At 42.6% G+C, this 16,857-nt stretch overlaps 1 protein-coding gene across 2 annotated transcripts; it reads right to left on the reverse strand.

The window, feature by feature from the left end:
• Positions 1-1,742: 1,742 nt before the first annotated feature.
• LOC106574067 (uncharacterized) lies at positions 1,743-10,765 on the reverse strand. 2 transcript variants are annotated; one of them, XM_014149606.2, is made up of 3 exons: positions 9,993-10,762; positions 8,723-9,871; positions 1,743-3,477 (listed from the first exon to the last, which is right to left on the reverse strand). In XM_014149606.2, exons 2-3 carry the CDS (start codon positions 9,612-9,614, stop codon positions 2,621-2,623), a joined length of 1,749 nt encoding a protein of 582 aa, XP_014005081.1. In that variant the 5' UTR covers positions 9,615-9,871; positions 9,993-10,762; the 3' UTR covers positions 1,743-2,620. The 2 variants fall into 2 exon arrangements, with proteins under 2 accessions (XP_014005081.1, XP_014005080.1); XM_014149605.2 differs by having other exon boundaries at positions 2,015-3,477; positions 8,723-9,641; positions 9,993-10,765.
• Between the last annotated feature and the right edge of the window lie 6,092 nt (positions 10,766-16,857).

The raw sequence follows: 16,857 nt of genomic DNA on the forward strand, positions 1-16,857 counted from the left end.
TTATTTACTTGCTAAATGATATGTGACACGTATTAATGCCAAAATAACATACAAAAAATGTTTTGCTAAAAACATGGGGCACAAAACAGGAGGGGCTCTGCCATTCATACTATTTCATCCTTCCACTAAACCTGATTGTTGATTGTTAGCTATATTGGTTAGGTTGCTAGAGAAGCTGTTGTTCATTCTATTTGTTTGATTGCTATGCAGGCTTGCGATGTTCTTATCCCTTGCTTGCTAGCTAGCCAAATATTGCTAACACAGTCACGTCAACTCTGTAGATTGATGTTATTCTAAGTAGCAGCATTTGTTTAAGCTGTTTTCTAGTGACATTTATTTGGATACATCCATGCTACTGTACATACATAGTGCCTGTTGAGGGATGACACCCAGAGTAAATCAATTTCATCTATTTAAATACATTTTAAAATTAGAAAATGTCATGTCTTTTTTTAATGTTTGTTGTTCATAGTTCGGTTGATCACTGCAATATTCCTTCCAACATTTAATATAATATTACTACTTACATTTAATATTTTAAAACATTTAGTGCAGGGGGGTAGAATCGAGTGGATTTGGGCCATTGCTGGGCCATTGCTGTCCCTAAAATGGCAACTTTGATTCAGTTCAGGCTGCCATATCTGGCCCGAATGACTCGGGCCTAGTCCGTCATTCATTTCAGACTCGGGCTGGATCCGGCAGCTGGGCCAGCAGTTTTAGATCTGGCATGCCGGAATCAGTCCAGACGTTTGTGCTACCTGGTTAGGCATAGGCCTACACAGTACAATGTGCACTCGCCAACTTTCCTTTCCAATTTGCAAGAGGCTGAAACCAGAGATCTGTATATAATGACGAGATGATCACGTCTCTGCCCTAACAATGGGAGTCTTTGTCCCAAATGCCGGAAGGCAGGCACCAAGTTCAGGTCTGTATATTATGCCCATAGAAATGCATTGGGCTTATTCTTGACAGATTTTGGCGAGAGTGATCGATCTCGCTTCGCCTCTTCCCATCTGCTGAAGCTATATCACCTGAGAAAGTATTTGAGCGAGCGAAAGAGCGACCCCTCTATATGTAGCCCATGTATCTGATACTGTCTCGCCAGAAATAGTATGACATGACATACTCTTTTGGTCCAGACAGAATCAGATACATGGTCTATACATACTGAGATAGAGGGGAACTGTTTTGCTCGCTCGGATGCTTTAGCTGAGATTGATGGGTCTTTCTGTCGGCGCGGGTCTCGGTCAAATAAATGATCAATATTTCAATATTTGATTTGGTCGGGCAAGGAGGTACGCAGGCCCTGCTTCAGATAAATAGTACTAGACCTATACACACGGAGGATAGATTTTACAGGTGCTTGGTTGAGTGAACAATTACAAGACAAAAAAAATCAGCACACTAATGCTCCCCAGAGTGGTTTCCACAGTTTCATATTTATAAACCCGTCTGATATCACTAAAAATAGGGATAAGAAAGGAACTCCGTGTAGGAATAGATTAACCGGAGGCTTCTTTAATTTACAATCAGTCTTTTCTCCTGAGTGGCGCAGTGGTCTAAGGCACTGCATTTCATTGCTAGAGGCATCACTACAGACACCCTGGTTTGAATTTAGGCTGTATCACAACAGGCCGTGATTGTGAGTCCCATAGGGCGGTGCACAATTGGCCCGGCGTCGTCCGGATTTGGCCAGTGTAGGCCATCATTGTAAATAAGAATTTGTTCTTAACCGGCTTGCATAGTTAAATAAAGGTTCCATTTTTAAATTCAAATAGTAATGTTATAATTCCTTTCCATATCCTGTTTCTCTCTCTCATTGACCAAACTATTATGCTCTCCTAGAGGTGTACCCAGCTGACAGAGTGTTTTTGTTATATTCTACAAGGTTGCATATTGGTTACATTAGAACCAACGTTGTCTCAACGTTTTGATTTAGGAGAAAAAGGTTTCCCTTGTCCAACGTTTGAATTACCCTTCACAATGTTTCTCACAAAACATTTTCAAAGTGCCATTCTTAAAACATTTTATAACGTTGTACAAGGTTGTGGTATCGTACTAGATTGTATATGCTCCTGTCCTGAAAGTCATACAGTAAATAATAAATCAGTTTCATTTCATGTGCATGTTCAGGACTAAAGATTCAAGACTAAAGTCTACTGCAATCTAGCCAAATAAAAAGCACTAGCTGGTAGTAGTGTGGCATTGCGTGGGTTATCTTCGGGACAAGTAAGAGTTGTGATTGTAAGCATAGAGTTGTGTTCTATTGAATTCTGTGATCGAGATCCTCTCTCTCTCGCTCCTCATTTCTGTAACTCTCTCATGCAGGCTACAGTATGTAAGTTAAGGTACAGTAAATATGACACGAGAGAGAGCGGCTGGAGACTATGAGAGCGGCTGGAGACTGGAGTAACTTAGAAACATGAGGAATGACCATCATGAATATAAGATTTTTTTTGGAATACCATTTATGAGTATTTCAACCATAACATAGCATACAACATTCAATGGTGTAATTAAACAACACACGTCATGCTAGGATATCACACTTTGAATGCATGTATGCACATACAGTATACAGTTAAAATACAATCAATGTTCTTCTATCAGTACCTGCTGACTAATATACGGCTGCTGCCCTCCCATTACGAACGGAGAGGATATGGTGGCTCAGAGACTTAATAATCTTTTCCAGTCGAGGTTTGGGCATGGCATGGCGGCTGAACCAGTAATTATCCCAGGGCCTATACTGGCTCAGTGGGCAACAGTACATTGCATCAGAGGCGATCAGGTGGCTTCCAACACGCTTGGATACATAGAGCTTGTAGTCCCACAGGGGGCAGCGTTCTGGATCGTCGGCCAGGCCGTGCATCCGTACGGGGCTCTGTTCTGGGAAATTAGTATTGTTCCACTCCAGGTATTCCAGTTTTTCCCCGTCGCCCGTCCCTGGGTGGGTCTCCGTGGCCGTGTGGAAGTCGGAGACTCGCCCAGGCCAGACTCCCTGGAGGTGGAACTTCCCAAAGGCCTTGAGGTTGTTGAGCAGGACCAGGTTGAGCAGCCCATCCGGTGTGGCCCTAGACAGGACCCCTGCCTGCCTCAGTGCAGCCTCCTCTTCTCTCCTCAAGCTTTGGATCACCAGGATGTCTCTGTCCCACTCTCTCTGCTTCAAGTGCTGGCAGCAGCTATCCAGTTCCCTAATGGTGTTTGTGAACTCGGCTGACTTCCGGATACTGAAGCTGCAGCCCTGGTTCTGCAGATCACGGTCCAGCATACGGGCGTATGTTGTAAGAGTGCTGCTGCTCAGGGCCTGCAGGCGGGACTCCTCCCACACATACTGGAAGAAGGCGACCAATAACCTGTCCAGCTCGGCGATAGGCAGGCTGCCTGGGCAGCGGGCCCCCGGATGGTTTTGAGAGTTTAGCCACATGACAAAGGTCATGAGATTGCCCAGGCTGGCCTCTGCTCTCTTTGGTCCCCCTGGAAGAAACATAGAAAAATAAAAGTCACACTACTAACCTTGTCCCAGACACCATTTACATTGAATAAACCTTACAGTAATTTAAATGTGAGTAACTACAACTTAGACAATCATACTATTACCATCGATAATGGCGCCGAAGGATACGGCTGCCGTTTTACAATCCCGCAACCAATTGTGCATGTTTTTTCACGTTATTCGTAACTTATTTTGTACATAATGTTTCTGCCACTGTGTCTTATGACCAAAAAGAGCTTATTGATATCAGGGCAACGATTACTCCCTCCGTACTGGAGGAATTCTTCTTCAACGAGTTGGACGGGAAGGATTTACTCCAGACACCCGACAAGGCCCTCATCTCTGTCATTCGCAGGAGGAAAAGACGGAGGTATCGTGGACGACAGTCCGGGTGCCTTGCAAGGATACGTCGCCGAGAGGGTAATCTACCTTTACCATCGGTCTTATTCGCAAACTTACAATCAATAGATAATAAAATAGACAAACTACGAGCATGTATATCCTACCAACGGGACATAAAAAAAGGTAATATCTTATGTTTCACCGAGTCGTGGCTGAATTACTTTTTCGGCAGGATAGAACAGCAGCCTATTGGTAAGACAAGAGGCGGCGCCTATGCATATTTGTTAACAGCTGGTGCACAAAATCTAAGGAACTCTCTAGGTTTTACTCACCTGAGGTAGAGTATCTCATGATAAGCTGTAGACCACACTATTTACCAAGAGAGTTTACATCTATATTTTTCATAGCTGTCTATATACAGTTGAAGTCGGAAATTTACATGCACGTAGGTTGGCGTCATTAAAACTCGTTCTTGTTAACAAACTATAGTTTTGGCAAGTCGGTTAGGACATCTACTTTGTGCATGACAAGTACTTTTTCCAACAATTGTTTACAGACAGATTATTTCACTGTATCACAATTACAGTGGGTCAGAAGTTTACATACACTAACATGACTGTGCCTTTAAATAGCTTGGAAAATTCCAGAAAAATTATGTCATGGCTTTAAAAGCTTCTGATGGGCTAATTGACATAATTTGAGCCAATTGGAGGTGTACCTGTGGATGTATTTAAAGGCCTACCTTCAAACTCAGTGCCTCTTTGCTTGACATCATGGAGAAATCAAAAGAAATCAGCCAAGACCTCAGAAAAACAATTGTAGACCTCCACAAGTCTGGTTCATCCTTGGGAGCAATTTCCAAATGCTTGAAGGTACCACATTCATCTCTACAAACAATAGTACGCAAGTATAAACACCATGGGACCACGCAGCCGTCATACCGCTCAGGAAGGAGACACGTCCTATGCAAATCAATCCCAGAACAACAACAAAGGACCCTGTGAAGATGCTGGAGGAAACAGGTACAAATGTATCTATATCCACAGTAAAACGAGACCTATATCGACATAACCTGAAAGGCCGCTCAGCAAGGAAGAAGCCACTGCTCCAAAACCGCCATAAAAAAGCCAGACTATGGTTTGCAACTGCACATGGGGACAAAGATCATACTTTTTGAAGAAATGTCCTCTGGTCTGATGAAACAAAAATAGAACTGTTTGGCAATAATGACCATCGTTATGTTTGGAGGAAAAAGGGGGAGTCTTGCAAGTCGAACAACACTATCCCAACCGTGAAGCACGGGGTGGCAGCATCATGTTGTGGGGGTGCTTTGCTGCAGGAGGGACTGGTGCACTTCACAAAATAGATGGCATCACGAGGAAGGAAAATTATGTGGCTATATTAAAGCAACATCTCAAGACATCAGTCAGGAAGTTAAAGCTTGGTCGCAAATGGGTCTTCCAAATGGACAATGACCTCTAGCATACAACAAAGTTGTGGCAAAATGGCTTAAGGACAACAAAGTCAAGGTATTGGAGTGGCCATCACAAAGCCCCGACCTCAATCCTATAGAAAATTTGTGGGCAGAACTGAAAAAGCATGTGCGAGCAAGGAGGCCTACAAACCTGATTCAGTTACACCAGCTCTGTCAGAAGGAATGGGACAAAATTCACCCAACTTATTGTTGGAAGCTTGTGGAAGGCTACCCGAAACATTTGATCCAAGTTAAACAATTTAAAGGCAATGCTACCAAATATTAATTGAGTGTATGTAAACTTCTGACCCACTGGGAATGTAATGAAAGAAATAAAAGCTAAAATAAATCACTCTTCTATTATTCTGACATTTCACATACTTAAAACAAAGTGGTGATCCTAACTGACCTACTCTGATTAAATGTCAGGAATTGTGAAAAACTGAGTTTAAATGTATTTGGCTAAGGAGTATGTAAACTTCCGACTTCAACTGTGCCACCGCAGACCAATGCTGGCACTAAGACTGCACTGTATACGGCCATAAGCAAACAGGAAAACGCTCATCCAGAGGCGGTGCTCCCAGTGGCCGGGGACTTTAATGTAGGGAAACTTAAATCCGTTTTACCTCATTTCTATCAGCATGTTAAACGTGCAACCAGAGGGAAAACAACTCTAGACCACCTTTACTCCACACAGAGATGCGTACAAAGCTCTCCCTCGCCATCCATTTGGCAAATCTGACCATAATTCTATCCTCCTGATTCCTGCTTACAAGCTAAAACTAAAGCAGGAAGCACCAGTGACTCGGTCAATAAGAAAATGGTCAGATGAAACAGATGCTAAGCTACAGGACTGTTTTGCTAGCACAGACTGGAATATGTTCCGGGATTCTTCCGATGGCATTGAGGAGTACACATCAGTCACTGGCTTCATCAATAAGAGCATCGATGACGTCGTCCCCATAGTGACTGTGGGTACATACCCCAACCAGAAGCCATGGATTACAGGCAACATCCGCACTGAGCTAAAGGGTAGAATTGCCGCTTTCAAGGAGTGGGACTCTAACCCGGAAGCCTATAAGAAATCCTGTTATGCCCTCCGACGAACCATCAAGCAGGCAAAGCGTCAATACAGGACTAAGATTAAATCGTACTACACCGGCTCCAACACTCGTCGGATGTGGCAGGGCTTGCAAACTATTACAGACTACAAAGGGAAGCACAGCCATGAGCTGCCCAGTGATACAAACCTACCAGACGAGATAAATTACTTCTATGCTCGCTTAGAGGCAAATAACACTGAAACATGCAAGAGAGCACCAGTTGTTCCGGACGACTGTGTGATCACGCTCTCCGTAGCCAGTGTGAGTAAGACATTTAAACAGGTCAATGTTCACAAGGCCGCAGGGCCAGACAGATTACCAGGACGTGTACTCCGAGCATGTGCTGACCAACAGGCAAGTATCTTCACTGACATTTTCAACGTGTCCCTGTCTGAGTCTGTAATACCAACATGTTTCAAGCAGACCACCATAGTCCCTGTGCCCAGGAACACTAAGGTAACCTGCCTAAAAGACTACCGACCCATAGCACTCACGTCTGTAGCCATGAAATGCTTTGAAAAGCTGGTCATGGCTCACATCAACACCATTATCCCAGAAACCCTAGACCCACTCCAATTTGCATACTGCCCCAACAGATCCACAGATGATGCAATCTCTCTTGCACTCAACACTGCCCTTTCCCACCTGGACAAAAGGAACACCTGTGTAAGAAAGTGATTCACTGACTACAGCTCAGCGTTCAACACCATACTGCCCTCAAAGCTCATCACTAAGCTAAGGACCCTGGGACTAAACACCTCCCTTTGCAACTGGATCCTGGACTTCCTGACGGGCTGCCCCCAGGTGGTAAGGGTAGGGAACAACATCCGCCACGCTGATCCTCAACATGGGGGCCCCTCTGGGGTGCGTGCTCAGTCCCCTCCTGTACTCCCTGTTCACTCATGACTGCATGGCCAGGCACGTATCCAACACCATAATCAAGTTTGCCAATGACACAACGGTGGTAGGCCTGATCACCGACAACAATGGGACAGCCTATAGGGAGGAGGTCAGAGACCTGGTCGTGTGGTGCCAGGACAACAGCCTCTCCCTCAACGTGATCAAGACAAAGGAGATGATTGTGGACTACAGGAAAAGGAGGACCGAGCACGCCCCCATTCTCATCGACGGGACTGTAGTGGAACAGGTTGAGAGCTTCAAGTTCTTTGGTGACACATCACCAACGAACTATCATGATCCAAACACACTAAGACAGTCATGACAGGGCACAACAAAACAGTCAAGACAGGGCACGACAAAACCTATTCCTCCTCAGGAGACTGAAAAGATTTGGCATGGGTCCTCAGATCCTCAAAAGGTTCTACAGCTGCACCATCGAGAGCATCCTGACTGGTTGCATCACTGCCTGGTATGGCAACTGCTCAGCCTCTGACCGCAAGGCACTACAGAGGGTAGTGTGTACGGCCCAGTACATCACTGGGGCCAAGCTTCCTGTCATCCAGGACCTCTATGCCAGGCGGTGTCAGAGGAAGGCCCTAAAAATTGTCAAAGACTCCAGCCACCCTAGTCATAGACTGTTCTCTCTGCTACCGCATGGCAAGCGGTACCGGAGTGCCAAGTCGAGGTCCAAAAGGCTTCTTAACAGCTTCTACCCCCAAGCCATAAGACACCTGAACAGCTAATCAAAGGGCTACCCAGACCACTCTTTTACGCTGCTGCTACTCTCTGTTTATAATCTATGCATAGTCATGTACATATTACCTCAATTAACTGGTGCACCCGCACATTGACTCTGTACCGATACCCCTTGTATATAGCCTCGCTTGTTATTTTACTGCTACTGTTTATTTGTTACTTTTATTTTCAATGTTTTTACTTATGTTTTTCACTTACATTTTTTAAATTAACTTATTAAAGCAGGGGTGGGCAATTCCAGTCCTCGAGGGCCAGATTGGTGTTACAGTTTTGCCCCAGCCCCAGCTAACACACCTGACTCCAATAATCCCCTAATCATGATCTTCAGTTTAGAATGCAATTTGATTAATCAGCTGTGTTTGCTAGGGATGGAGAAGAAGTGTGACACCAATCAGGCCCTCGAGGACTGGATTAAAGCATTGTTGGTTAAGTGCTTGTAAGTAAGAATTTCACTGTAAGGTCTACACCTGTTGTATTCGGCACGTGACAAATAGAATTTGATTTGGTGTTATAACCACTATATTCTGTGCTGTAATGTAAAGTCCTACCCACATGAAAATATATTTACCATAACCTCTGTACAAAGCAGGTGCTATTAGTAAATCTTCCCCATAATAATGTACTAATCATTACTGCAGCAGATGTACTCACTTTTCTCTGCTGGTTTCTTGGGTGCTGCCTTCACCTTGCCTTTATTAGTGGGACAGTGCCCTGAGGCCACACCTGATCTCTCAGGTGTAGGTGGGAAGACGGGAGCACTACAGGAGCCCTGCCTGTGGGTTTCAACCTGGCCCTGGAATAGGGGCTTAGGTTTAGGAGGGGAGAGGGAACACTGTCCACCCTTAGGAGTCGCCCACTCCTCATCTTCTGGGGCCCGCTCAATGTCTGAAAGGCAGCTTCGGAGAGGGGTGATGTCAAGAGCTGTAATGAGGTTTTCATTTGGGCCTGGGCTTTCCTCCTTTAGAACTGTCCTCTTCTCAATGCCCCTTCCCTCTTGGTTTGACTCCTTGTTCGTTTGCTCTAGCTCCACCCTAACTTCCATGTGGATATTGCCTTTGGGGTGCTCCTTAACAATCATCCTAGGAAAGTATGGTTGTTTCACAGTTCTCTGCTGCTTGGACTTTAAAGTCAAGGCCTCTTCCAGCATTCTCACTGGGGCATCTCCTCCCTCTCTTGACACATGGGTCACAAGGCTACAGTGGCTCACGTCGGATTCAACCCCATTTTCATCAGTAATATTCCCAATGAATGGGGTATATACCATCTCCCCTTCCTCTTCCTCATCCGAGGACAGGCGTTGTATTCTCCTCCTCTTGCTCCTATGACCTACATCCACCTCCTCCTCTGTCTTTTCCTCCTCAACTTTCACCTCTGTGGCAAATGTCAAGGCCCAGTCGAAGGCATGTCCAACCTCACATCTCCAATTAACTTTGCACTGATGCCCAACCCCTGGGTTAAGTTTTCCCTTGTGCCAAAGCTTGTGGGGACAGTGGGAGCCATGAGAGTGAGCCCAAGTGACTAATTTCCTAAGATCCTCCAGCATAACACCTGCTTGGACATGGCAGGTGGGCTTTCAAAGTAACAAAAAATAAAAATGTAAGCTTTGAATGTCTGGTAACCAGTGACAGTTAAATCAACTATATGTATTAACCAGTGCTTGACTTGGGCAGGAGCTTATCAGAGCGGAGTACCTGCACCTCAAATGTTAAACTAAATAATCCTCCCAGGAAGTATTGTTTTTTTTCGATAAATGGGGAAAAAATATATACATTTTAGCCTACTAAAATGAGGCTATCAAATCTGAAAACACAGACACAAGGTAAGTTAGAAACTAATCATCCGAGGACCGTTTAGTGTAGATATTACAAGAGAAATGTAGCCTATTTGCAAAACTAAATCAGTGTAAAGCAAAATTCCTTACCTCTTCCATTGCTCCTATGCCTTTGCTGTAGAGTGCAAAATCAATAACGTCGATTATTGTCAAATATCTTATCACCTAATTTTTAAAGGCTCTGCGACACTAAGTTTGTGCATTTGCTTTGAAACATCAACAAGCAATCATCATATGTTGTGACAACAGTATTTTGAATGTCATTGGAATTTTAGAACGTTCAAATACACCGCGAAAAGTATGGAATGTTTTCAAAGCGTGTGTAAAGTCTCGACCAGAAGAGATGGCTCCGCTCCACAACACTTCGCAACAAAAGATTGGCCGCTTCGTTGGCATGAACCTATTCAAGTAAGTAAGTAAGTACATTTTGAAAATGTTAAACGATGTATTATTAGCCAGCTAGCTATAGCAGCCCACTGTGTGCAGGCTAATGAGCTGCTAGCTAAATAGCTAGCTAGCCAACTTTACATACTTGGCTAAGTGAAATATCATCAGTTAACTTTCTTCATATTAGCATGGTATCTTGATTTAGGCATATTTATAATTTTAAATTAAAAACACAGGCTCTAAATGCATTTGTAGATATCAGCAATGGAAGAGGGTGAAATTATTTTCTGCTCTAGATGTCATAAAAAGGAGTACGTTTACTAGTTAAATAGGGCGGGTTGTGGGATGACATCATGAAAAGATTCTCCAGTTCTAGTCCTTAGAGAGGAGAACTATGAAGACAGACAGACAGATAGATAATAATCAGGGTTGTGTAATTGAAATAAAATGAAGCCTGTTGCTTTGTGATGTTGTCTTTCCTGAGATATGGAGAGCTGCGAAAGCCTGTCTGCAGACGAAGAGGTCCCAAGAGACTGCTGGCACGTCCTTGTATGCCATGGGTTGTATGTGTACTTATGTTATCACATGTTGTACACAACAATACAGTTAAAAGTCACACACAATGTAGGCTACAAACTGAATACAACTGTAGCAGGCCAATCCTTCTCCTGGAGGTATGCTGGGAGTACAGGCTTCTGTTCCAGCCCAGCACTAACACACTTAATGCAATGTATCAAACCTAATGAGGTGATAATAACGTGTATTATTGCTGGGCTGGAATAGAAGTCTGCTCACCCTTTAGATCTGGGAGTGGAGCAAGGTTAGCCACCTTTGGTATGATCTTTTTTGTTCACCCAAAATTATGCTTTAGTAATAGCCTACATACTAAGATGTCTAACATTTACAAACAAGTTAGATTATTTGTACATTTTGCAATTATATGTTGATTCATTCAATGTTGATTAATTGAAGTGTTTAAACTTGTTTTACTTGTTAATGTGAAAACATTATTCAAGATGAACTAGTGTCAATGTTCATTAATCACACATCACAATTCTGCAATAAAAATGTATGAAGGGGATCTGTCTCTAATTTGTCTGTGTTTTCTGTGTTGCTTTCTCAAATGAACATGACCTTTTTGTCCAGTTGTGAGCTCCAATCTGTTTTATTTGATTCACTCTGTCTCAAGATGTCAGCTGAGGTGAACCCATTTTGCAGCTTATCATAATGGAATGCATCACCAACGCAGACATAGGCCTAGAGTATGATGGCATTACTAGCCTAATGGGCATATACAATCAATGTGCCCCTTGTCATTGTACATCTGAAGCAGAGAATAGCTAAACTCACACGTAATTTGCACATTGTTGAGCTAGCTATATATTCTCAATTTAAAATGATACCAGTAGATAATGTATATGAGGGTAACCATAAGCCAGATTTTGTACATGATTTTTCTGACGTTACATTGTTTAGAGTAAATCCAACCCTTGCATTCTATATACATTACTGTACATGAAAATAAGTCACTGACAATTTGTAGGCTAATTAAAAATGTCTAAAAGGAAAACAATGGGGCATGGGGAGTGTTGTAATTCTGCCTCGTTTATTTGCTGAGAAATCTTTTAGAATACACAGACAAAATCAGAAGTCCAGTGGCATGGAGGAGGATTGCAGACATGTTGATGGTGGGTGAAGATAGATTTGCACAACAATGCTTGCATGTTAAAGCCACAATTTCCTTTACAACGTATCCATTAATGTGCATTTTACAAGTAGGCCTATGTATTTTACAGAAAGTGTGCTATAATCGTCAATCTCGTGATACGGGTATAATGAAAGAGCCATAAACTATACTATATGAGAATCACAATGTTAAAATACCATAATCCAATTGGTAGCATACTACAGGGTAAATGCATGCTTAGTGTACCATTTACAATGGTATTGCGTGTTACTGGTGATTCCTAACCTTTGGTGTGCAAGTTTCACAATTTAATTTCGTCAACACATTCACAAATTGTGGCTTTGATCAGTTTTTAGGTTTAGGTTGATTTATGTTCCTAGCTAGTTAGCAGCACAAGCAAACGTTGTATAATCTCTCTTCGCCCACCAGCAATCTCTGCAATCCTCCTCCATGCCATTGACTGTATGATTGTGTCTCTGTATTCTTACAAAGCCACATCATATAGAATTGTAATACCAGTCACATCGATGACTGGCTTTCCTCGATTTTTTTAGTTGCGCTTGTTCGGAACTAATCACAGGTAGAACTATGTTTCATGAACGGAAGATTTTCAAGCAAACATCTGCTCCTCACCTGATTGTTTAACGGAAGCGGTGACCGCGTAAAATTTGCATAAAGTAGAGCAGAGATTTTTCAACCTCAAACGCCTGCGTATTGCTCCGCGTGCCCCTTTTGAAAATGAATGGGGCGGGGCTTCGTCTGACAAATTTGGAAGTGGTGGAAACCCTACGTCAGTTAACCACACGGTGGCGCTCAAGCGTAGACTTAACAGCACACAGCAGCACATGAAACGAAACGGCGAACCCGTTTCCATGTCAATCGAACGCACTTGACCAACATAATCGTGTGTGACACTGCCGATAATAACCAGCACACTATTAGGATTGTCCTAAAAATTTGAATGGATATTGGCCATGATTTGGATGGAGTGTAAGCTCCCGCATGTTGCAGCAGTCTAAGGCACTGCTTCTCTGTGCAAGAGGTGTCACGACAGACCCTGGTTCGATCCTGGGTTGTATCACAACTGGCTGTAATTGGGAGTCCCATAGGGTGGCGCACAATGGGCACACGAAAGGGCTTCATTCAGACAGAAGTAATCCTCAGTTTCATCAGCTGTCAGGCGATCCCGCAGGTGACTAAGCCGGATGTGGAGGTCCTGGGCTGGCATGGTTACACATTGTCTGCGGTTGTGAGGCCGGTTGGACGTACTGCCAAATTCTCTAAAACAATGTTCGAGGCGGCTTATGGTAGAGAAATGAACATTCAATTATCTGCCAACAGCTCTAGTGGATATTCCTTCAGTCAGCATGCCAGTTGCACGCTCCCTCAAAACTTGAAACATCTGTGGCATTGTGTTGTGTAACAAAGCTGCACATTTTAGAGTGGCCTTTTATTGTCCCCAGCACAAGTTACACCTGTGTAATGATCATGCTGTTTAATCAGCTCCTTGATATGCCACACCTGTCAGGTGGATTATCTTGGCAAAGGAGAAGTGTTGACTAACCTGGATGTAAATGAAATTGTGCACAACAGTTTTGAGAGATAAGCTTTTTGTGTATATGGAAAATGTCTGTGATCTTTTATTTCAGCTCATTAAATATGGAACCAACACTTTGAATGTTGCGTTTATATTTTTGTTCCGTATACATTTAGCGGAATTTTATGAAGGGAAAGATTTGTTTGAGAAGTTTTCAAAATACTTTCAATATTATTCATTATCATGTCGGCTCTGTTGCCGCGTTTACGTGCTAGTTGGAAGTAGGAAACCTGGACATTTCCAACTTGCTAACTCGTAGAAAGATGGTCCCAAGTTTTCCACTCGGGAAGTATGAAATAAGTCTGATGGTGTCTGACAGAGTTAGCACATCCAGTTAGTTGCATTTAATAAAACAGGTTGTTTCTTTACATGGTGGGTTAACTGATACTTAGGTATATCAAAATATATAGGCTATTTTAAATGTTGTTAATATTAAGAAAGATATTTGTGAAAAAAAAGTTCTGATTGTCCAGTCTTTCAAGAATCCCTGAGGTATATCTATGGCTCTGATAGATGAACCATATGTTTGGATTTGTATAAATAAGAAGCAACTTTCTATTAGTATGTCTTGCATTATTACTCATTTATTACTTCACACTGTTAGGTAGGGGTACATCTTTGGAACTATCAGAATAGAATTGTTCACATATTCCCTTTCAGAACATGCAGCCCTAGACAGACCTGTACTGTAGCTCAATGTATTTTGGCTGTGTGATGATGAATGGTGTCAGCTATGAGCCTAGAGAAACAATGGGCTTCAGTCTGGTCTGGTCTGTGGTGGACACATCAATTATTCATCAATGGGCAGGTGTGTCACCTGCACCCAAACAGAAAGGTAATTTTCTGAAAGGGAGCATGTGAGGTAATTATTTATGGTGTGTTACCTGATATACAGAGATGCTTGTGAGATACTGTTGGCAGGTGAGTCGAGGAGCTTCCACCGCAATTAACCCCATTCACGTTAAGTTTATTTCCTTCCAGTATTTATTCAGTGTATGTACAGTATGTACACTGAACAAAAATATAAATGCAACATGTAAAGTTTTGATCCCATGTTTCATGAGTTGAAATAAAAGATGCCAGAAATGTTCCATACACAAAAAGCTTATTTCTTTCAAATGTTGTGCACTAATTTGTTTACATCTCTGTTAGTGAGCATGTATCTTTTGCCAAGATAATCCATCCACCTGACAGGTGTGGCATGTCAAGAAGCTGATTAAACAGCATGATCATTACACAGGTGCACCATGTGCTTGGGACAATAAAAGGCCACAGTAAAATGTGCAGTTTTGTCACGCAACACAATGCCACAGATGTATCAAGTTTTGAGGGAGCACGCAATTGGAATGCTGATCGCAGGAACGTCCACCAGAGCTGTTGTTATTGTTATTTACTGTATTTTATTGTGTTAGTTTTAATTATTTTTTACTTTAGTTTATTTGGTAAATATTTTCTTAACTCTTCTTAAACTGCACTGTTGGTTAAGGGCTTGTAAGTAAGCATTTCACTGTAAGGTCTACACTTGTGACAAATAAAGATTGATTTGATTTGTTGCCAGACAATTGAAAGTTTGTTTCTCTACCACAAGCCGCCTCCAATGTTGTTTTTGAGAATTTATCCAACCGGCTTCACAACCGCAGACCACGTGTATGGCCATGTGATGTCAACGTTGTGAACAGAGTGCCCCATGGTGGCGGTGGGATTATGGTATGGGCAGGCATAACCTTGATAAGGAACATAATTGGCATTTTATCGATGGCAATTTGAATGCACAGAGATACCATGATGAGATCCTGAGACCCATTGTCGTGCCATTCATCCGCCACCATCCCCTCATGTTTCAGCATGATAATGCACAGCCCCATGTTGCGAGGCTCTGTACACAATTCCTGGAAGCTGAAAATGTCACAATTCTTCCAGGGCCTGCATACTCACCAGACATGTCACACATTGTGCATGTTTGGGATGCTCTGGATCGACGTATACGACAGCATGTTCCAGTTCCTGCCAATATCCAGAAACCTCACACAGCCATTGAAGAGGAGTGGGACAACATTCCACAGGTCAAAATCAACAGCCTGATCAACTCTATGCGAAGGAAATGTGTCGTGTCGCATGAGGCAAATGTTGGTCACACCAGATACTGATTGGTTTTCTGACCCATCACCCCAGTTTTTTTTAAAGGTATCTGTGACCAACAGATGTATATCTGTATTCCCAGTCATGTGAAATCCATAGATTATGGTCTAATTTATTTATTTCAATTGACAGATATTTACATGATCTTTGAAATTGTTCCATGATGCATCTATATTTTTGTTCAGTATATGTTGACATGGACGCAAATCTTCTGTACATGTTGCTAAAAAAACGTACATTGTATATTAATAGATTATTATTTTTCATCTGCACAGTTGTCATTGTCAGTGTAGCCTAGTAATGCCATTTTACATAAATTGCATTCAACCCATCTCTCCTTATGTTGTCTTATTGTTTAATTGTTACATTCTAAATGAAGGGTAGAGGAATTTTGATTTTTTTTATAGGATGTTGCCATTGCAGTGAGGCATTTTAGGACCAGGTGGTAAGGGGGCTCGATCTCCCTCTCCACTCCAGAGGTTTTACCACATCAAAGGAGTCCCATAGTCTTTGATGCCAAACAAGGTTGAAATCCAATCTGCCAAGTGTCCGATCAGGCAGCTGCGTCGGCACAGAGGGTAGCCTATGCACTGACATCTGCAAAGAGAAGTGAAGAGAAGGTTTTATACAATCAATTCCATACTGTTTTTGTCTTCCCAGTATCTCATACATTTGCCAAGGACATGCTCACAGATTTAGGCCTACATTTTATGAAACAAGAACAACTTTGTGCCTATAGGCCCAGCTATAGGATATTCATTTTTTTTTAGAACTCATAGCATGCCAAGTCATTTGGATAGATTGCCAAAAAATGTACTGACATGGACATAATTGATAGCATCTTTGTCCTTTATTTGTTCATTAGGCATATGAAGAATACTTGATTGTCCATTTCCCTTACAGTCGTCCACCACACCCAAAGCTGTTGGAAGCACAGGGTCAACAACCGTGCAGCGCCCCTGGAGAACACGCGCAGGGTACTTTGCAGAACGGCACGAGATGCCATCTCTGAAGACATATACGCAGTTGCATCACAAATTAATTCTGCATAAAAATTATGAAAATGCATCAGCTAATTTCATCATCATGCAGAATTGATTTGTAACTGACCATTTACAAACAAACTTAAACTTTGTTTGAGACCG

Source organism: Salmo salar, chromosome ssa16 (assembly GCF_905237065.1).
Source record: "Salmo salar chromosome ssa16, Ssal_v3.1, whole genome shotgun sequence".
Lineage (NCBI taxonomy): Eukaryota > Metazoa > Chordata > Actinopteri > Salmoniformes > Salmonidae > Salmo > Salmo salar.